This window comes from Boleophthalmus pectinirostris, unplaced genomic scaffold, assembly GCF_026225935.1.
Source record: "Boleophthalmus pectinirostris isolate CB_2022bp ecotype Guang Dong unplaced genomic scaffold, ASM2622593v1 HiC_scaffold_20, whole genome shotgun sequence".
NCBI lineage: Eukaryota > Metazoa > Chordata > Actinopteri > Gobiiformes > Gobiidae > Boleophthalmus > Boleophthalmus pectinirostris.
In genome coordinates, this window is record NW_026571153.1 from 24,376,588 (window position 1) to 24,399,397 (window position 22,810).

At 39.5% G+C, this 22,810-nt stretch overlaps 1 protein-coding gene across 1 annotated transcript; it reads right to left on the minus strand.

Annotated features, from left to right (window-relative positions):
* Positions 1-2,023: 2,023 nt before the first annotated feature.
* On the minus strand, positions 2,024-22,661 carry LOC110158292 (transmembrane protease serine 9-like). The gene is made up of 16 exons (XM_055156198.1): positions 22,477-22,661; positions 22,133-22,400; positions 20,642-20,773; positions 20,325-20,498; positions 15,556-15,565; positions 14,921-15,110; positions 14,181-14,431; positions 12,684-12,829; positions 9,944-10,111; positions 5,582-5,596; positions 4,933-4,960; positions 4,335-4,512; positions 3,491-3,756; positions 2,572-2,711; positions 2,104-2,250; positions 2,024-2,059 (listed from the first exon to the last, which is right to left on the minus strand). Exons 1-16 carry the CDS (start codon positions 22,659-22,661, stop codon positions 2,024-2,026), a joined length of 2,334 nt encoding a protein of 777 aa, XP_055012173.1.
* Positions 22,662-22,810: the final 149 nt, after the last annotated feature.

The window sequence follows — 22,810 nt, forward strand, 5'->3', positions numbered from 1 at the left end:
TTCATATTGTGGAGGCTAATCAGCTTCACGCTAATAGCATAACACAGTCCACATTTAAAACAAAAGATTCAGCAAATGCGTTTAACTTTGTGGTTTATAAAGTTTCAAAACACATTATAAGTAAAATTATAGGTTGACATCACAAGTAGCCTTTGGCTCCAGTCAAATGAAGCTCATTAAGGCTGGCAGATATATAAGCAAATTTGGATTTCCATTCTAATAACTGGAATTTATTTATGGACAAAATGGCAAAATATAAACACCAGGTTCATATAGCATGGGTTAATACAAATATTTTAACTCTAAAATGACAAGGCTCATTGCAGTAGTCACAGAGAGAGGGGAGGCAATTTTTCATTGTAAAGTTGATGGCTCAATGTGCATATGGCAGGTTTTCATGTTTTTCTGTCTTGGTTTGGTCGAATAGAACAATATAAATATTTATCAGTTAAAGGTGCATTGTGTAACTTTTCTGGTGAAGGGCCCTTTAAATGCTTTTCTCCATGGAGATGTTATTCTTTTGTCTGGAATATTCCACAGTATGGTATTAAACCTTTCTATCTTCATGGACACCTAACCAGAATAAGTTACATATCAGATCAATGGAAAGGTGGCCCTGCTCACAGTCAGAATACCTGTTTTTCTTGGTATTTTTGAGCTGTAAAAGCACTTGTGATTTAATAAATGTAAGGTAGAGCTGTTTAATGTCATACTCTGGAACATTCCAGGCAGAGTAATGAGATATCCGTAGAAATAAACAGGTGACAGAACCCAACGAAAAGTTACATAATGTACATTTAAGTGTCAGTTAAACAAACAAAAAGTACAAGTGAGTTCTAAAACGAAATACCTTTACCTATTTCTTAATGTAAAAAAGTCCACATATGCATTCATTTTTAAATGATTTGAATTATCCATGTACAATGATTAGTATGAGACTAAAGCAAATTAAAAGCAAGTGACTAAAATAGGGATTTGTTTTGGCACAGCTGCCGGACGCTGAAGGAGTACTGGTAGAAGTACTAGTAGAAGTAGGTGGTGCAGTAGTTGTAGTAGTAGGTGGAGTAGTAGTAGTAGTTGTAGTAGTAGGTGGAGTAGTAGTAGTAGTAGTAGTAGTGGTGGAGTAGTAGTAGTAGTAGTAGTAGTAGTAGTAGTAGTAGTAGTAGTAGGTGGTAGTAGTAGTAGTAGTAGTAGTAGTAGTAGGTGGTGGAGTAGTAGTAGTAGTAGTAGTAGGTGGTGGAGTAGTAGTAGTAGTAGTAGTAGTAGTAGTAGTAGTAGTAGTGTAGTAGTAGTAGTAGTAGTAGTAGTAGTAGTAGTAGTAGTAGTAGTAGTAGTAGTAGTAGTAGTAGTAGTAGTAGTAGTAGTAGTAGTAGTAGTAGTAGTAGTAGTAGTAGTAGGTGGAGTAGTAGTAGTAGTAGTAGTAGTAGTAGTAGTAGTAGTAGTAGTAGTAGTAGTAGTAGTAGGTGGAGTAGTAGTAGTAGTAGTAGTAGTAGTAGTAGTAGTAGTAGTAGTAGTAGTAGTAGTAGTAGTAGTAGTAGTAGTAGTAGTAGTAGTAGTAGTAGTAGTAGTAGTAGTAGTAGTGGTAGTAGTAGTAGTAGTAGTAGTAGTAGTAGTGGAGTAGTAGTAGTAGTAGTAGTAGGTGGTGCAGTAGTTGTAGTAGTAGGTGGTGCAGTAGTTGTAGTAGTAGGTGGTTGAGTAGTAGTAGTGGGTGGAGTAGTAGTAGTAGTAGTAGTAGTGGGTGGTGGAGTAGTAGTAGTAGTAGTAGTAGTAGTAGGTGGTGGAGTAGTAGTAGTAGTAGTAGTAGTAGTAGTAGTAGTAGTAGTAGTAGTAGTAGTAGTAGTAGTGGGTGGAGTAGTAGTAGTAGTAGTAGTGGGTGGTGGTAGTAGTAGTAGTAGTAGTGGGTGGAGTAGTAGTAGTAGTAGTAGTAGTAGTAGTGGGTGGTGGAGTAGTAGTAGTAGTAGTGGGTGGAGTAGTAGTAGTAGTAGTAGTAGTAGTAGTAGTGCGTGGTGGAGTAGTAGTAGTATCAACCCCACAGTTTAAGCCCAGGTCCCCAGGCGAGCTGAAGGACACAAACCCAGGCAGGCTCTTTGAGTCCGGGCTCACGATGACCTGGATCCAGTCCTGGAAGAACAGGACCTCGGTGTAGATCCCGGCGTTGTTTGGTCGGGCACATCCGACACCCAAACTCACGATCCCGATCTGGACCCAAACACCACCCTGCTTCACCACCATGGGGCCACCCGAGTCGCCCTGTGAGCAGAGAGAGGGACCTGTGTTACCTCTGGACTTTGGTACGTTTAGAAGGTAAATACATGCTTTTGTTTATATTTATGTAAAGCTGCATTGCGCAACCTTTCTGGTGGAGGGCCGGCTGCCTACTTGTCTCCATGGAGATGTTATTGCTTTGTCTGGGATGTTCCATGGTATGACATTAAACACATCCATCTAGCATTTATTCATTAAAGTTGCTCAAAAATACAATAATTCATTGTGAACAGGGGCGACTCTCCACAGATCTGAACTGTAATGTAGTCTAGTCTGTTGATGCTAACAATTCGTTAGAGCACTCACTTGGCAGGCGCTCCGGCCTCCTGCTGCGAAACCGGCGCAGATGATCTCCGGCTGTAAATCATTCCCATTCTGCTGCTTGCACAAAGCGTCGGACACCACCGGGACACACACCTCCTGAAGCGTCTCTGAAACATTCCCCCCTGTGGCAAAGGAAGGAACTCATTTGTCTGTGGAATCAGAATTTTACCCTTTACACAAAAACTGGCTGCATTATTAAACACACGGGGTCATTGAAATCCATAAGATTAGTAATGTATGTTGCTGACCCACATACAAATGGGGTATTAGTCGTCTAGAGAATATTATTTGCTAACTATTAGCAGCTAACACATACCATATTTAGATTAGCAGGTTAGCATCCAATTGAAAATCAATTTGAAAAAGCTATATTCACCCTAAACAAATGACTAACATTAGTTTCTCTGAAGTTGTGAGTCCCCCTCTCTTTGTTTTGTCACCTCCCCTTCAGAGCGCTATCACAACATAATCAGCATGCTTCCTGCCAATTATTACTACTCATTGTATCAGGTTTGTGAAGTTGTAGTGTATTGTTTTGTGTCATACTTTTGTATTGGTGGATTTCAGATTCTAGAATGTGGTGATGTCATACTGTCAGATGGGGGCAAGAGCCAATTTTTCCTATTGATTACATTGTACTTTCGGAAAGGTAAATTCCCAAATACGGAACCTGGTCATTTCTATTACTGAGTCGACCCAAGACCATGCTGTATTACAACACAAATCTGCAGTTGAACAATATTAATTTTAGCTGCCCCCATCTATATTAAATAATATTGGCGTATAAAATGGTGTGATGTCATCAGAAACCCAGCAATATTTTTGGAAAATGGCCATGCAGGATCAGAATTCGATCATGTTATGAACTGCAATGTCACATGAAGACTTCTTGTTCCCTCACCTTCCTGCTGTAGCCCCCAGCCTGTCACCCATGAGCTCTGCCTTTGTTCGACAGTGGAGTCCTTCTGGGCGAGGCACACCGGTTGGATGTAGTCGGAGTAGGACACGGGGGTGTCCAACTTGAGGAGAGCGATGTCGTTATTAAAATTTCCGAGAGTGTTGTAGTCGGGGTGGATCTCTTCCTGCACCACCATCTTCTTCACCTCGTTGGGATTGGGACCAGACAGTAGCTGACGTCCCAGATACATTTCTGTCAGGTTTGCTACCCTGAAAAACAAAAGGGGAAAACATTTACTTTCAGTCTTAGTCTTTAACGTTACTGTCTGCAACCCAACCCTGGGGGCATGATGCTAACTGTAGGCTCTGCTCTGTCTGAGACTTTATTAGACTTTAATCTGTGCATTGTTTTAACACAGTCTGACCAGAAAGAACTGACTTGTCTCTCACACATAAAATCACAGTCACAAACTAGCTAGCATGAGCCAACATTTGTTCAGTTTTGTTGAAAATCACACTCCTAAACAGGACTGTGAAAGCCTGTATTTAAGATTGTCAGAAAAATTACGAAAAAACACCAAATGGATTTAAACAACACATTTTCAGGAGCCTGTAATTAAAACAGGACTGTGAAAGCCTGTATTAATTACAGGCTCCTGAAAATGTGTTGTTTAAATCCATTTGGTGTTTTTTCGTAATTTTTCTGACAATCTTAAAACTTTTTTCAGTGTTTGCTAAAGTGTGCATTGGGTTATCATGGTAACTCCTAAACATTCCACAATTATGATACATGTAGAACACCCCCAGCATGATGTCACTGCACAGTTTAAATAGGAAAAGGTCCTTACATATCCGTAAGACAGTGTGCGGCAGTCAGCACCCACTCACTGTTGATCAGGGACCCTCCACAGGCGAAGCTCGACCCTGAGGAGTTGGTTGTGATGATATAAACCTGCCAGGGCCAGTTTCCTGGAGGAGCATCTTTCCCGCCCACAATCCTTGGGTTCAGCGCGGCTTTGCCACAAGCTAAACAGAAGATACAGCAATACAATAGAGAAAATGTGGTTTAACACTACAGTCAAAAGACACACACAACGTGTAATTATAATACAATAAAATATAAACAGATTCTCGGCACAAAGGGACAGGTATTTGATTGCTTTTATTGTGTTCTTATGTAATTCAAAGGGCCCATATCAGGCTATTTTGTGAATGTTGTTTCCTTCTGGCAAACACCTGGAGTTATGTTTTGTTTCATTCACAAATGTACTGAACTAAAGGTTAAAAAGGTAAAAGGTTTGGCAGACTAATAATAAAGGGTTATTCAAGCAAAACAAAACACAACTCGAGATATGTTTCTGAGAAGGTAACGGCATTATAACCTGGCTTAAAGCTCACAAGAGTCAATGTTGTGTAATATAACACCATTAAAGGAACTATATGTACCTGCAATCCTATGATTTTCAAAAAGGTTCTACAGTCACAACCGAACTTGTGTCACTAGAGCTTTAACCTGCAGCTAGAGGACACATCCAACTTTGTCTCATTCTCAGTATATTTCCCAGGCCTCATGTGAAAGCTCAGAACATCCAGAATTCCCTCTCTGAGCTACAGAAGCTGCGCTATTACTGATTCATGATTGGCTGTATGTGGTGGGGTTAAGTAGTGACTATTCAGATCAGAGAGTGTCATTTTAGGTTTAAACACATTAGATTTCAGCATTGAACCTGGCAACCCAAATGAGAGACTCATGTGAGGCCCATTCTGCTTTCTGATTGGATAATTGTCTTCAATTAAAACACCAAATTATACTAGTAAATACAAATAGACCATCATGTCCAATGTTTTTGTAATTAAGAATAAATCAGCATAAGAATTGATATCAGTAAAAGCTTTATTTGATTTGAACATGTTTATCTCACAGAAATCTAAATCTTACCTGCAGTTCCTTTCAATTAAAAGCAGAGTAAGTACAAATACATAATATTGTAGAGTGTGCACTAGCTCATGGATAATAACACTAAAATCAATAATACTAAAATCATGTAAATAATGACAATTAATTAATTATTAAAAACATGTGATAGTTTCTTACCTTGTGCTTCAGAACCTGATAAAAAAATAAAAAGTAAAAAAACAAAATTATGAGTCAGTATTTAATGTTGAAATAGCCACAACATATTACACCGTTTACTTTAAGGGAAGACACTACAGGCAAACTCATTTTCTTTTTTTTGTTTGTTTTTTGGTCAGTTTTGGTCAACATTTGAGTGGATTCAATGAAATGGTCCATTTGGCACTGAAATATATATGAAGTGCACTACGTAACTTTTTGGTTGGGGATCCGTCACCTTGTTTCTATAGATATGTCATTGATCTGCCTGGAATGTTCCACACTATGGCTTTAAACATCTCTTCTTTATATTTATTTAGTCAGTAACAGGTGGTTTTACAGCTCAAAAATAAAAACAGGCATTCTGACTGTGAGCGGCGTAACCTCTCCACAGATCTAACCTGTTACTTGGTCTGGTTTGGTCTCCATGAAGACAGAAAAATGTAATGCTGTATTGTGAAACATTCCAGATGAAGCAATAACATGTCCGTGGAAAAACATGTGACAAACCCTCCACCAGAACAGTGACACAATGCACCTTCAAAGTGCCTATGGCAGGTTAAACTACTCATTAGATTAAAACACAGTTAAGATTTTAGTAAAGATTTTATTAAAAGTTTTGCAAGATTTCAAATTTTACTTCCTGTTGGAAATGAATGAATCAGACTAGGTAATTCCCCAAGTGTTATCTAGCAACCACGTTTTACACCGGGCCAAAACGCCTTAATATTTGACAAATAATTTGACAAGAAAACACCTTTATTTTGTTGAAATCATGTTTATAGTATCAGAAAAAATGTTTTAATTGTATAATGTGTGTAAATTGTGCCAAACGTTTTGATCATGTCTCCTAGTTTGATGCCGTCAATATAGAACTCTTATAATCTCTATTTAGTGCCATTTTCAACAGATTTTTCAGCTTTTCTAAACAAAATTTTTCTTGATTGATATAAAACTTATCACTTACTTACTTTACAATAGGTATTATAGCACCAAAATAATAAGTCAAAATTAGAAAATAATTGAAACTTGTCATGCGTACCTTAATGTATTATCTACATTAGGGTGACCTGGTGTTCTTATTTACCCAGGATCGTCACAGTTTGGAGATCTGTGTCCTCTGTCCCAGCAGAGTTATACAAAACCAGTGATTTGTCTCAGTTTTATACGAAAAATGTTTCTTGTGTCCCTATTTTTGACCAATTTGATCCCTGTCAACAGTTAAAAGGGGAATATACTGCAATTTGTTTAGCTAAAATACAGAAAAACTTGTTTGAAAATAAAGAAGTCCCTCAGATTAGACAGCCTTCTGACCCACAAGTGAGTCCAGAGTGGAAAATGTCATGCGCTTTAAAAAATTTTTTTTTAAATCTAATTTTATTTATATAACCCATCCCGACCTGCTGTGCCCCAGTTTTGAATTTTAACCATCTGGTCACCGTAACGTACACACACCAAACTCCACAGTCTTGTACGTAACAAGATTTTAATTAAATGTACAGGAGATTTTTTTTAAAATATCTAATTCCAAGTCTGATTTATTCATTATGGTATTCATTATTTATTCATTATTCAAAAAAATAAATAAATACAAAGGTGCAAGAAATTTAAACCTGACTCTTTCCATGTTTCTGTTTTCAATGTCCCAAAAATGGTCAGTTTTGGCAATTTTTATACATAAATAATATTTTTAATTATGTAATGTTTTTATATAAAAATAAGGAGGATTTTTTTTATATAAACATTAAATTTTTTTTCATTTATGTGACTAAACTACATCAGACATTGATATTTCTACATTAAATTCAACTTCAAATCTTTTTCCTATTCACTGCAGTGTGTCACCATAATCGTATTCACAATAATAATAATAATAATAATAATAATAATAATAATAATAATGTAAGATTATAAGAATATATATAAAAATAAACCGAACAAGGATAAATTCAAATAAACTCGCCTGTGATTAAAGTGAAGAGGAGTAACGTGAGATGCAGCATTCTGTCCATTTTGAGCCTTGTGTTGTGATAATTCTGTGGAGCGAGCCTCTTACGCGGTGATTAGCTCCACCCAGACCTAACCCTCCTTTTAATTGCCATTATTATTGTTTACAGGTTTAGCAACTTCTGCTCGTATGTTTACTCCCCCTGACATACTTAAGTGCAGAAGTAGGTCTGTGTGATTAAGAGATCACAATTGGGATGTGACATAATTAGAAATTGACATAATTAAACCTTGTACAATAAACCCTATAATTTTGATTTATACTCCATTTGTTACTTAAAGCTGCATCGTGTAACTTTCCAGTAGTGCACATTTGAACTGATAGTTTATTTCTTAGCTGTTTTTCTTTGTATATTTTTGTTTTTGTACAGATGTGTTTGAAATAAACCTCTCAGTCTCTTAAGCAAGTCTCAAACTATAATAAAAATACTTTTACTTTTTCAGTTTAAAAATGGAGTGGAGTAAAAAGTACAAACACCTGCACTCGCATGTAGTGAAGTAAGTAGAAATATCCATATTATATACACTACATTACAGGTCAGATCTGTGAAGAAGCAACTCACAGAGAGAATCATTGTATTTTTGAGCAAACACCAATAACACCCATAATGAATAAATGCTAGATAGACGTGTTTAATGTCACACCATGGAACATTCTAGACAAAGCAATAACATCTCCATGAAGAAAAGCAGGTGACTGACCCTCCACCAGAAAAGCTGCACAATGTCCCTTTAAGTGAAATACAGATACCTAAAATTTGTACTTGTTTACTACTAGTTTACTACTAGTTTTACTTTGTTACATTCCACCACTGTACAAATCTGAAATGTGATTCTTGTATTATTTTGTTTGTTTATATTTCAGTCTTTTTGTCAATTCTTCTGGAGGTATTTAAAACGTGACCTTTGAACACAATTATTAAAACATAAATGTATATATGTATCATAAATGAATAAACTGGCAGCTGTAGTGTTAGTCCACTGATCCGAAGGTTGCGCATTCCAGCTCCCTTAGACGAATGCTGCTGTTGTGTCCTTGGGCAAGACACTTAACCCACCTGCGTACACTGGTGTATGGGTGAATGGTTCCTTGTTGAGTGCCTTGAATGTGGAAAAGCTCTGTATAAAAATGTGACCATTTACTTTAAATGTAATCACAATCACAGTGTCACAAATCAAAAGTAATCGCCAATCCATGGCCTGCACTGTGATAAGCAACATCTACGTAAGTTAAAATGACTTAAACTGAGAACATTTGACTTTATTTGAGTAGATTCAGCTTCAGTCAAATGATCCACCAACGGAATGAGTGTGTTTTAATTTATTCCAACATTAGAACACATCTAAAAAGAACTGCGTTACTAAAATAGATTGTTATAGAATATTGTAGGGGATTTTTAAACCTGTTCTTGTAATTGAGTGTAATTCTAAGCTTGTAATTGTACTCATTATATTTAAATAGTATAGAAGGTTCTGATTGTTGTCGTTTGTGGTTTAAAACAGTTGCATTCATTTAATTTTTGTTTCATCTGAGCACAAGTATTCATGTACAAAACAAGCCAATAACACAGAATAAAAGGAGGTACTAGTAGAAGTAGTAGTAGTAGAAGTAGTAATAGTCAAAGGTATAGAAAATTAAATACTCATCAATACTAAAACTATTATTAAAGCTAGATACTCATTTGAGCAGGTATCAGTTCTAAAAAAAAAAGTCACTGTAGCGATAGCAGAAATAGTTGCAGTTTTGTAGCAGCAGTAGTAGTAGTAGTAGTAGTAACTGATGTTTTAGCAGTTAAGGGTATCATAGTAGGTGTAATGATCTAATACAGTAATAATGGTACTTCATTATCAAAGTAATAGTAGAAGTAGTTGGCAGTGAAGTGGTAAGTGGAGAATTTAGTAGTAATTGTTGTTGCTTTTAGTAGTACCCTCTAATACAGTAATAGTGGTACTACATTATCTAAGTAATAGTAGAAGTAGTTGGCAGTGACTGACATGGTAAGTGGAGAATTAGTAGTAGTAGTAGTAGTAGTAAAGGTAGTAGTAGTCGTGACCCTCTAGTACAGTAATAGTGGTACTTCATTATCCGGACTGGGATCTTTGGTGTAATTTGCGTAGTAAATAGCGGCAATAAGATAAGTGTTGAGAGATGTCACTTTGTTGTTGGTAGGACCATGCCTGCCTGAAACATTCCAGTAGTTGGTTGAAATCGGGTATAGTAGTAGTAGGAATAGTAGTAGTAGGAGGAGCAGTAGTAGTGGTAATCATAGTAGTAGTATTCCTGCAGTAGTAGCTGGGGTCGTTTCTGTCTCCAGTTGACGTAAATAACACAAACACCGGAGGGTCCTCTGCTCCCACCACGATCTGAATCCAGTCTTGGAACTTTGAAATATCCGTCAGAATTCCGGGTTTTTCTGGTCGGGCACATCCCTCCGAGGCGCTCACGATTCCAGCCTGCACCCAAACACTGTCCTGCTTCACCAGCATGGGGCCCCCAGAGTCACCCTGTGAGGAGAGATAGAGAGACAGGGGGCGCTGTTCAGGGTAAAAGTCCAGTCAAAGTTGTAATGGAGATTGGAACTGAAGGTGCTATATTACACAACACTGACTCTTATGAGCACTACTAAACCATATTATAATGCTATTACCTCATCAAAAACAGACCTGGAGTTGAGTTTTGTTTCATTCACACATGTTTGAGTGATCCTGCATTGTTAGTCTGTCTGTATCTCCAAAGGTCAAAATGCTTTTGCTCCACCTTGTGAAGTTAAAAATGACCTTTTAGCTTATTTCAGTGGAGATTATCAGTGCAGACTACATGACAAAATACCTTTACTGATTATTGATTGATTTATTTATTGTATTAAGCACTTTTAAATCTTGATTCTTCTTTTCTGACCGTAATGATTCACACTAAGGTCTTGTCAAGAGATTTAAAAAGGAAAGAGTTTCATTTCTATGACTCTCGCATATAAATATACCAGGACATTTTGTTATGTACAATTTAGTTTAAAAATCATATAAATTGCAAAAATCTAAACTATATTAGGTATTCCGGTTTAAAGTCTTTGTATCCCATGTCAATTAGTGCCACTTCAGCCACACTTCCTCTCTCCTCCCATGCTACTCTCACTCTGGCTGAATCATTTCGGATGGAAACTGATTAAAAACGCTACTCTGACCTAACCTGATTCAATAGCCAGTTTCACTTTGTGGAAACCGTCTGACCTTGCAGCATTAGAATTTGTTCCCTCTATGGTAGGCAGGTACTTTTTTAATTTAACCAATCATTGCTATTTGGCCGTGACATCTGTAATGCGCCTCTAATGGGGCTAACTCGAATATTAAGCTTTTCCCAAATCCTGTAGGAAGAAGGGCAATATCGTCTTTCCCCTTGATAAAATTCTTCAAACATTCTCTTTGTTCCAGCTTTAAATCATTGATCTCAAGAATCTTTGCCAACACAGAATGTATGGCTCTTCGCTGATTGGCTGGTGCCTGGATTTGCACTTCAGATTTGTATTCCGATTCCTGACCTAGTCGCTAGAGAGAAATAAAACTGAGCGGATGCACTAGGTGGTGTCAGCCTGGCTAACTCTGACGAAGACTACCAGACGGATTTATTCACCCTCAACGCTTTTCTTTAGTTGCTCAACTATTTAAAAGTTATTTGAGACTCTGATGAACCTGTAATCCCCCCATGCAAAATGTTGCTTTTGAGTTTAATCCTCACTCTACTTTTGTGTTTGCCTCACCCAAACTTTTTGCCAAAGCCTCTTATATTGATATAATGCATGGGTGTCTTTGAACATTTAAGGCACTTTTTGTTACTTTTTAAGCACAAAGCCCAAGTGGCTAAGGTGTTTTGAATTAATCCGATCCCTATCTGTTATGCAACAAAAATACTTGAATATTTATTAGTAATTGTCCATTTTGATAAACTGTAGCTACATTATTGATATTGACTTACATATTTAAAGGTGCACTATGTTTTTTGAATAGTAGCTTTATTTAAGCTTATTAGAAATATTATTGATGAAATCGAATTATCACTATGATGACCAAATGTTTATTGCTTAGTGTATATATTACTAGGTTATTGTATATATTGGTGAAGGTGAGTTTAAAAATACAATGCATAAGAGTTTGTGAACATTTGTCATTTTCTGATTTGGACATTTTTTAGGTTTCAAATGTTGCTTCCTGGTTGGAAATCAATCAATCAAACTAGGGAATTCCAAACTGTTATCTAGCAAATATAGTGTAAACTGGGCCAAAACACAGAAATTATTATTGGACAAACTATTATTGGACAAATTATTATTGGAAATTATTATTGGACAAATGAAAATGTTATTGGACAAATGAAAATGTTCAGAAAACACCTTTATTTTATTGTTTATTGTTACTTGTGTAAAAAAAATATATATATATATAAAAAATTGCTTTGATCGAATCCAAGGGACAGCTGGATTGTGTTTGTTTTTGCAGTAACCATGGAGATTGTGCAAGAGCTAATGGCGTAACTATGTAGCTATTTACAGACCTTTGAGATGCTACTGGCTTTTTGCACCATATGTGACCTTCCAGAGAAAAGAGTCTGAGATCTTCCTGTTTGTGATGCTGCAGGACACAGAGGAGAGACATTTTTGGCTCTTCCTCTCCTCAAACTGCCCTGACACAGGATCTGCTGACCCTCCCTGACCCATCCTCCTGTGAAACTGCACTGAGACCTTTCACTGAGACACAAAGGGACTGAGACGCACAGTGTAAATGTTGCAGAAAAACATGAATTTTCCTCAGGATCAATAAAGTATCTGTCTCTCTCTCTAAAATGTGCCCAACTGTAGGACAAAATTCTCCCAGTGTGATCAATCAATCAACCCATCAATATAGAACTCTCCATTTCCTGTCATTTTAAATACATTTTTCATTATTTTTCTCAAACTGATTCTTAATTTGTGTAAAACTATAATTTATATTTACACCAGGTATTATCCCACCAACTTGATTCAAATTGAGAGAATCATCAAAACCGTCATATGCACTTTAAATTAAAAAGTTGGAGGGGACTGACCATACAGATGCCTTTCCCTCCCTCTTCATATCCAGCACACAGGAAGGTGTTTTCCAGGACCTGAAGGATCTCATAATTTGTGCTACAGACGTCCCACTCCACCACAGGCACACACAGCTCCTGGAGAGTCTCGGAAAGACTTCCACCTGTGACCAAACAGCAGATTTCCTTTTTATACCAGAGAAATGGTCAAAAACGATATGATTTTAACAGCACCAGATCACAATTTGGATTTAAATGTGCATTTTGTAACTTTTTGGTTGGCTCACCTGCTTGTTTGTATCGATATGTCATTGCTCTGCCTGGAATGTTCCGCAATATGACATTAAACAGCTCTAGCTTACATTTATTAAATGATAGGAGATTTTACAGCTCAAAAAAATATATCTCTATGATGATAGAAAATTTAATACCACATTATGAAACATTCCAGACCAAATAATAACATCTCGAAGGAAAAGTAAATAAAGACATCTGCTTCTTTGGAAAGTTCATTGTTGATTGGTTAAATCCAGCTGTCACTCACTCAGAGCCTTTCAGAAGCTGACCAATAGAAGAAGTGGGTGGAAGACTGCTATATTAAACACTGCGCAGACTGCTGTATTAAAGGGCCCATGATACACTTTTTCCAATCTTTTTTGTAATTCCATCTCCACCTTGTGATGTCATGGTAATACAGCAAGTGCTCCACTGTCTTTTTAAACTTGATACCCCTTCACTAAAATCATCTGGATAATTTGAGTCCAGGAATTGCTAATCTCCACTGAGCAAAAGGTAAAAGGTAGTGGTTAACTTGAAAACTACCATTACAGGACACATCATAAGGTGGAGCAGAGCATTTTGAACTGTGGAGGTGTAACCAGACTTGACCATCTTTTCGACTGGCATGGGTTGCTTAGGACTGTCTTGGCATGGGCCAATTAGGACAGGGCCATCTCCACCCAAGGGTGTTTCCATGGCAACGGGCCCAGGCTGCTTTGGGCATGACACAGGTCTGTAAGATGCACACAAAGGCGTGACATAGACCAGTGGTGGTGCTAAAGAGGCATCAGCACATCTCATCCATGTTCAGATATAACTCAAATCAAATGTACATGCAAATGAAGATCATTCAATCAGATTTGTTTTTTTTCAGTGACGCATTTGAAAGGAAGGAGCGCAGTGGTCACTCATCATTTCAAATAAAATCACATTTCTCTCACCTCGGATTAACAGAGTTTAGTGCTTCATGCATTGATTCTGTAGAAATCTGCCATGTTTTTCAGTCTCCTGTGATATTTTTCATCTTTTATTTTCAATCACTCCCAGACTCACATCTTCATAAAGTATTGAAGAAGTGTGTATTCTGGCAAACAGAGGCAAGTTTGCATTAAAATGACCAAAAATAGCACTAGGAACAGCAGCCAATAGTATTAAAACACCATATACACAGTTCAGTAGCAAAATAAAAGTTGGTTTTGTGTTTAGTTTCACTTTAAATAGCCTAGAGAGCCTCACCTCCCTCCTCCGGGAGCCCCCACCCGATCACCCAGGCGCTCTGTCCATGGTCGAAGTAGCTGTTGGTCTGAGCCAGGGGCACAGGACGGATGAAGCTTGTGTAATTGACCGGAGAGGACAGCCTCAAGAGGGCGATGTCGCTCCCTGCACCGCTGTAGTCTGGATGCAGCTCCACCTGGACCACGCTCCTCTGCACAGGTGTCTCACTCAGAGAAGTGATGCCCAGAAAGACGGCAGTCAGATCCATCACTCTGGAACACAACAAAGGGTTTAAAGGTGCTGTACCTGAGTTTAACTGTTCTGTGGGCCCTCAGACATTTTCTTAATTAATTATTTTTTTCCATCCTATAAAAGAGAACTGTGAAGCTCATGGACATATAAAACATAAAGGGAAAGCTGTAACCCACTTATTTTGATCTGAACCAGTTTGTACTCCAAACCTGCAAAACATGTTCCCACTTATAATGAGAGCACATCAGACAGATGACAACACTACAGAGCTTCAACTTCACAAAGAGTTCAGCCATTTGCCTGTGCTCCAAAGTGACAACTTTAGGTTAGATTTAAATGTATATATTCTGTACCTTACGCAAACCCGTCATGGGCACACCTCTAATATAAATTAATATAAAGAGAGTCCAATCATGGGCACTATTTTATTTTATTATTATTTTTTTCCTTTTTCACAGTGGCGAGCTGAACTGTTGTTGTTGTTGTATCACAGAGAAAAAAACGTATACTTCTCCATATGGCAGTGGGCAGCAGTCAGGATCCACTCGTGGTTTATCAGGGACCCTCCACAGAAAAACCTCCCTCCCTCCAAGTTGCCTGTGAGGACAGAAACCATCCACGGCCATGCTCCCGGAGAGGCCGGATTTCCGTCTACGATCCTGAAGTCCATCCTGATGTCTGACAGGGTTCCTCCACATGCTAACATGACACACATGACAAAACACGTACATGACAAGTATATGAATCTGTAATCTCTCTAAATGGTATTAATCTGCACTGGAAATTGTCTCTAAAAACTGATATCAGTATCGAGTTGTACTTGTACTTGGTGCGTGTACTTGTTCTGCTGCCGACACCAAGAGCTGATACCACTGCACCATGTGTTTTGTGATTAAGCTGTGAGGTGTGAGCAGCAGGAGTTGAGTTGAGTCACCTGCACATTAAACTCTCTGACACACTAAACTGCTTAAATGACATGACAGTCATCTAAAGTATGACTAAACTAGGAACTCAACCTGGACCAGAACCAAACCATGACTAAACCAAGTCCATGACTGGGCTAAACCAGTTCCACGACCAGACTAAACTGATCTTAACCAAGTGTCAGCAGGAGTCTAAGTGTGTGATCCATTTATTACCTTGCCAGTGGCAGTCTGAAAGAGAAAGAATGACATAAATTCATTATTTATTAAAAACAAAACAAACAAACAAACAAACAAAAATGTTTTTTAACAGATAAAAGTAAAAACAAAAAACGGTCAAGATAAAACACTCATGTAAAATGTACTTTCACTATAAAGTAGACATACATACTTTAGTTTAAAACAAGATCAAATACATGATGTTTTGATATTAAAAAGTCTTTACCTTTTAGCAGGAAAATGACCAAAACTAAGACTAAACAGCGCTGATCCTGACCCATCGTGGCTCTGCTCTGTTCTGTACAAAAAAAATAAAAAAAAATATGTCATGTTAAAATCATGTTAAAAATCCCACCCACCCTGCACCTCCCTGGGGGATATCTGATATAACAAAGGCATATACTGTGTAGGTCTATGTATTGTCTGCTCAGGACACAGTGAACTGTGAACTGACACCATTTTTTTTATTTTTGAGAAAAACACTGAGAATAACAGTAAATAATGAGACGACCAGGAGGTTTATGGTGGAATCTAGGACATGAATAGGTGGCTAATCCACCTATCTCTAGAGTGATATTGCGTTTATTTAGTTAACTTTATAGATAAGATTTGACAGCCAGTATCATAACTGTGTACACAGAGGGGTACTCAATTATGGGTGACAGTAGCTCAGTTGGTTGAGGGGTCAGATCCACTGACCACAGGATCAGTGGATCGCTATTGTTGTGTCCTTAGGCAAGACACTTAACCCACCTTGCTCCCAGTGTCTGTGTACACTGGTGTATGAATGTGTGTGTAAATGGGTGAGTGGTTCCTTGATGTTAAGAGCTTTGAGTGCCTTCAAGGTGGAAAAGCTCCATATAAAAAGGTGACCATTAGAACCACAGTGTCACCAGAGAACTTGATGACATAGTTATTGGGCAGAAGACGCCTGCATTAATTGGTATGCAGTGTAAAAAGGAAAGGAGAGTGTATACTACCTTGAGGAACCCCATTGTTTCAATTCCAAAGAGGCCTTCACCTGTTGTTGTCTTGCATCCAACCATTTAATGATGAAAGAACTCACGTTCAATAAAGCTGTGGTACAGACACGTAAAATAATTTGTTATGACCTCTGTGGCCTCATGGAGAACCACATTATGGAAGATACTCGAGTCTGTGTTTACAAAGCACCATTCAAGATCTCAGTGCTGTCTTCAGAACATTACAGGTCTGTTTTGTGTTGAGGCCTGGTAGGGCTAAGCACAGACTTATAGGTGGCAACATGTACTATGGATATACATATAAGAAAGTACTGCCATTTATAAATGTTAAAATAGTGTTTGTTATTAACATCTGTAACAATTAACAATCTGTATTGAGTATCAAATCTATTCCTAAGTATTGTAATCAAGTTAGAATTTTACTATCATTTTACTACACTACTACTACAACAAACTACTACTACTACTAGTAGTAGTAGTAGTAGGAAGAATCAGACTTGACTTCAGATTTGGCTCTTGGCGAGGGTGGATACTTTTTGTCTCCTACCCCTTATCTTCCCTGCCTTGCTTCTTTCTCTCGTCTCGGCTAGTGTGTATTGTCTGATACTTTTGAGAGACACTCTCTGCTCTGCTCTTCTGAACCTAAATTAACTATGGATTTGGTAAGTTGGTCTCTCAACACAACTGACTTTTATTTTAAAGCGTATCAACTCCCTCAGAGATTACAGCTGGGAGATACTCTCCCCCGAATACCCAACCCCTTGCAGCTTTGCACCCCCGGCCTGGTGAGAGGGTCTGTTGTATCCAGCGGCCAGTGGCTGCGGATCTGGATGGCCGCCTGCCTACGTTGGGTTTACTTCACACCCCTTGTTTGCTAGTCCTGTGAAATGTTTGTCTTGTGTTTTGACTGTTCTGGGGCCTCATTTATAAAAAAAAACTGCGCAGGAGTTGTTGTAAGTTAGTGCGTACGCCTAGTAGCTACGACAGGCGTGCGCCACGCAAACTCCATATTTAGAAAACCCACCGCACGCACCAAACCACGCAATCTTTGCTTTAGAAATCCCACCTGCAACTACAATTTGCGCACGTAAACCCACGTCACGTCACGCCCTCTCCACACCTCCACCTCACCATAAAAGGAGCATGTAAAGTGACTCGTGAATGAGATTTCCCTAAACATGAGCCGATAATCAGTGGGTTTGACCGAGACACGCGGGACAGAGGGAGGAAGGACGCTCCACGCAGCACCACGTGATCACGACAAAGACTTTATTAAAGAATAAATACAAAACTAAAAGTGACAACAATGACTCATCTGTTCATTTAATCATATTTCGTAATATTTAGGCAGCACATCTTTGCAGTAAAGCCGGTGTGTTTTTTTTGCTGTTTCAAGAGTTTTATCGCTATATTTTAAAGTCTGTCTATGAAGTGTGTGAGGACTGGCCCTGTATATTTATGCATATACACATAGATACGTGCACGCGCTGATCTGAATGGGCAAATTATGAGCGCGTGCGAGAGATTCAGATGCCCTCCCCTGGAGAGGGAAAGGAGCGAGGGAGGGACACGAGGACACGAGGACACGAGGACACAGATTTAGTAAGAAACACATCAGATACAGATGTTATTCTGCCAATTAAAGTCCACACGAAACATCCAAACTGCTCACCTGTGAGTGTGGGTCTGGGTCTGTGAGTGTGGGTCTGGGTAGGGACGGGCACGGGCATTATTCTGTTCTTCATACGGTCAGAGAGCAGCTCTCATGTACAAGACTTCCCCATTACACAAAAATGTAGGGAAGATTTTGGTTGGGGTCAGGTTCGGGCAGTAGGCTTCGTGTTGTGCGCAGACTCGGGTCACTCTGGCGCTCGGTGCGTAAAGACTGAAGTAAAAGTGTTAAAGTTGCGTTCATTAAATCAAAGCCTGGCTCCTGCTGCGTCCAATGGAAGAGTTTTTCTCTCAGGTTGGGTCATTATGTCGTCCTCTGTGTTGGTCACAGTCTGTGTTCTATAGAAGTCTATGGTCGCGGTGTGGACTGTGGGACTCTGCGCTACACCGAGTCCGGGAACGTGGCCGCGCTCGTGCACGAGTTTCAAATGTATAATATTGTGGAGAATAATGAGTGGAATAAACAGCTCTTCTCCGTATTTTGGCGAACCAAACACTTAAATGCGCAAATCTGAATGTAATTCTTCTATATGGATTGTCTGATCAAACTCTTCCTCAAACTCTGTTCACTTCTGCTTCTCTCCACGAGTGTCGCTTTTTCCCCGTGTCTCCAGACTTTGCGTAGAACTTACAGGAGGTCCCGAGTTGGCGTAGAGTTAAGCAAAGAGGCGAGTTTTATAAATACCGCGGTTGGCGTAGGAAGCGCGCACGCACGGATTTTTGCGTAAGCAAGCTTTTATAAATGAGGCCCCAGGTGTCTACCCCATGTATTGTGTTGTATGTTTGTAATGTACAGATGGGGTGACAGTCCAATTTCGATTCCTTTTGTTGATTTTTATGTACATGTACATGTGAAAAAATGGACAAATAAAGGACATTCATTCATTCTTTCAATACATTTATTTCTTGGGGAAATTCTTTTTGTAAATAGGCATGCATCAAAAACAGACATTCATTTCAGACTTCAGATTTCAGAATAAGAAATAGATTTTGGATTATTAAAATAAAAGTAATAAAAACAAAAATCAACAGTTGCATGAAGTAAAAGTATAAGAGCACTCAATGAAAATACAATTCAAATGCATAGTCGTCGTCGTAGTAGTAGTAGCCACAGGTGTAGCAGTACTAGTTGTAGTTGCTGTCTAGAGCTGTAGTAGCAATAATTGGGGCAATGAAATAATAGTAGTGGTGGTTAGTATTATAGGAGTGGTACTTCATTATCTGTAAGTAATAGTAGTAGTAGTTGGCAGTGACATAGTAGGTGCAGAATGTAGAAATAATAGTAGAAGTTGCTGTTTTGTAGCAGTAGAAGTAGTAATAGTAGTAGTACTAGTATAACTGATGCTGTAGCTTGGGGCATCACAGAACCAGTACTCGCAGCTGTGACCCTCTAATGCAGTAGTAGTTAGTATTGTAGTAGTAGTTCATTATCCTTGCAATAATAGTTGTAGTAGTCCGCGCTGACGAAGTAAGTAGAGACAGTAATGAAACAGTGAAACCGCTTCACGGTTTTCTTGGTAGTGCCATGCTTGTTTAAAACATTCTCGTAGTAGGTACAATGGTGAAATAGTAGTTGATGTAGTAGTTGACGTAGTAGTAGTAGTTGGTCTAGTATTAGTAGTAGTAGCAGTAGTAGTAGAAGTAGTTGCCGATGTAGTTGTTGTTGGTCTAGTAGTAATAGTAGAAGTAGTAGTTGGGATTGTTGTAATAGTAGTCAGTGAAATAGTTGTTGGAATACTTGTAGTAGCAGGTGAAGTAGTAGTAATTGTGGTAATAGTAGTGGGTTTATTAATAATAGCAGTAGTCCATGTAGTAGCAGTAGTAGTTGCGGTAATAACTGGTTTAGTAATAAAAGTAGGTTTAGCAGTAACAACTGGTTTAGTAATAGTAGTAAAAGTAGTAGTAGTAGTATTTGGTATAGTTGTAGGTGTAGTAGTTGGTACGGTAGTAGTAGTAGATGTAGTAGTAATTGCAGTAGTAGCTGGTTTAGTAGAAGTAGTAGTAGCAGCAGCAGTAGCAGTAGCAGCAGCAGCAGTAGTAGTAGTAGTAGTAGTAGTAGTAGTATTCCTGCAGTAGTAGCTAATGTCACTGCTGTCTCCTGTTGACATAAACAATACAAATCCCGGGGGGTCCTCTGTTCCCACCATGGTCTGAATCCAATCATGGAACTTGGAAACATCCGTCAGAATTCCGGGTTTTCTGGGTCGAGCACATCCAGCAGAGGCGCTCACGATGCCAGCCTGCACCCAAACACTGCCCTGCTTCACCAGCATGGGACCCCCAGAATCACCCTGTCAGGAGAGAGAGGGAGAGACACGCATTGGTCAGACTTAAAGTATGTTTGTGATGAGGAAACAACATTATAACATAGATCAGAAAATGGTGTAATATGGGCCTTTTAAATTAAAAATTGAAAGTGACGGGGGGGACTCACCTGACAGGTGCCCTTCCCTCCCTCTTCATATCCAGCACACAGGATGTTGTCGTACAGGAGAAGAGTGACCCCATAGTCTTTGCTACAGACCGCCAGCTCCACCACAGGCACACACACCTCCTGGAGGGAGTCAAGAACAGCGCCACCTGGTGCAAAACAACAGAATTTGTCAAAAATATCACCATTTTCTTAGAGCCACTTTGGACAAAACAAACAAAGTCCTGGAGTCACTTTTTTGCCGCTAACAAAAAAAATCCACAACCATCCTTAGTGACTTCCACCCCGTAGCACTTAACTCAGTGATCACCAAGTGCTGATCCCCCCCCACTCCTCTACTCGCTCTACACTCATCACTGCAGTCCCAACCACCCAGAGAACATCATTGTCCAATCTTCTGGTGACATGACGGTGGTGGGGGTGATAACAGAGGGGAATGAAGCGCCCTACAGAGATGAGGTCCTGAAACTCAGCGAGTGGTGTGCAACTAACAACTTGGCACTGAACATCACCAAGACTGAGGAACTCATCCTGGACTTTCAGCGGAACAGAGCCACCCCTGCCCCCCTGTACATCAATGGCCAAAGTGTGGAGCGAGTCAAGTCCTTCAAATTCCTTGGGGGTTCACATCTCTGAGGATCTCTCCTGGTCAGTCAACACCTCAGCACTGGTCAAAAAGGCCCAGCAGTGGCTACACTTCCCAAGGGTGCTCAAGAAGAAGCAACTAAACACAAGCCTGCTGGTGACCTTCTATCATTCCAAAATTGAGAGCCTGCTGACCTCTGCTGTGACAGTGTGGCACTTTAGCTGCACAGAGGCTGACAGGAAGCATCTGCAGAGGGTCACCAACACTGCACAGGACATTACTGGCTGCCCTCTGCCTTCCTTAAGAGCATTATACAACTCCTGGTGTGTCAGCAGAGCGAGGAAAATAATTAAAGACAATACACACCCTGGATTCCACCTGTTCAACCTGTTGCCTTCTGGCAGGTGCTTCAGATCAATTCCAGCTAGGACCAACAGCCTCAGGGATAGCTTCTTCCCCAAAGCTGTCACCATACTTAATGAGAACTGTTAATTTGTTTTTATTTGTTGATTCTTGCACTTTGATGGAACAGCTCTGACGTTCATTATAATATTGTATAATGACAATAAAGGCTTTCTATTCTATTTCTATTCTATTCTAAATTGAACTCCAACCTAAGCTGAGCAGCACAGAGCGTAATGATGCCAGTTAGAATGAAAAGCAATACCCAATACAAAACTGTACACAGCAACTTGCAAGCCGATTATGTTGTGATAGCACTCTGAAGGGGGAGTGACTTAATGTGAGGAGCAAAGGGAGGGGAGTCACAGACCATCAATAATGAAAGTGAAACTTATAAAACATGTCAATACTGTATGTTGTTCTCATCGAGTCTGAATATAGCATTTTCAGTAGAAGGTAACATGATGATCTAAGTGTTACAAAATACAGAAGTAAAATACTCCATCTTTAAATGCTTTAATACCTCCCTCCTCCAGGCGGCCCCATCCGGCCACCCAGGTGCTCTGTCCGTGGTCGAAGTAGCTGTTAGTGTGAGCCAAGCACACGGGCTGGATGAAGCGCGTGTATGTGACCGGAGAGGACAGTCTCAAGAGGGCGATGTCGCTCCCTGTGTCATTGTAGTCTGGATGCAGTTCCACCTGGACCACACCCCTCTGCACAGGTGAGTCACTGAGGGAGCTGAAGCCCAGAGAGACCTGGGTCAGGTCCATCACTCTAGAACAGAGGGGAGGGGCTTAATGCTCTACTTGGTTTTTACCTTCCAATCAGATTTGTGAAAAAAAGCATGTACTTGTCCTTAAGGCAGTGGGCAGCAGTCAGGACCCACTCATGGTTTATCAGGGACCCTCCACAGAGAACCCTCTGTCCCTTTGAATTGGTCGTGAGGAGATGAATCTGCCAGGGCCAGTGTCCCGGAGATGCTGAAGCTCCACCCACGATCTTGGGGTTTAACAGAGCTCTACCACACGCTAACATGACACACATGACAAAATACATGACAAAACACATACATGACATACATAGTGCTTTGTCTAGAAAAGGCAACCTTAAATAACCAAAGAGCTGTTTGGACCATCTCCCACAGAAAAGACCTGGAGCCACAAAACCCTTTTTGGATTTATCTA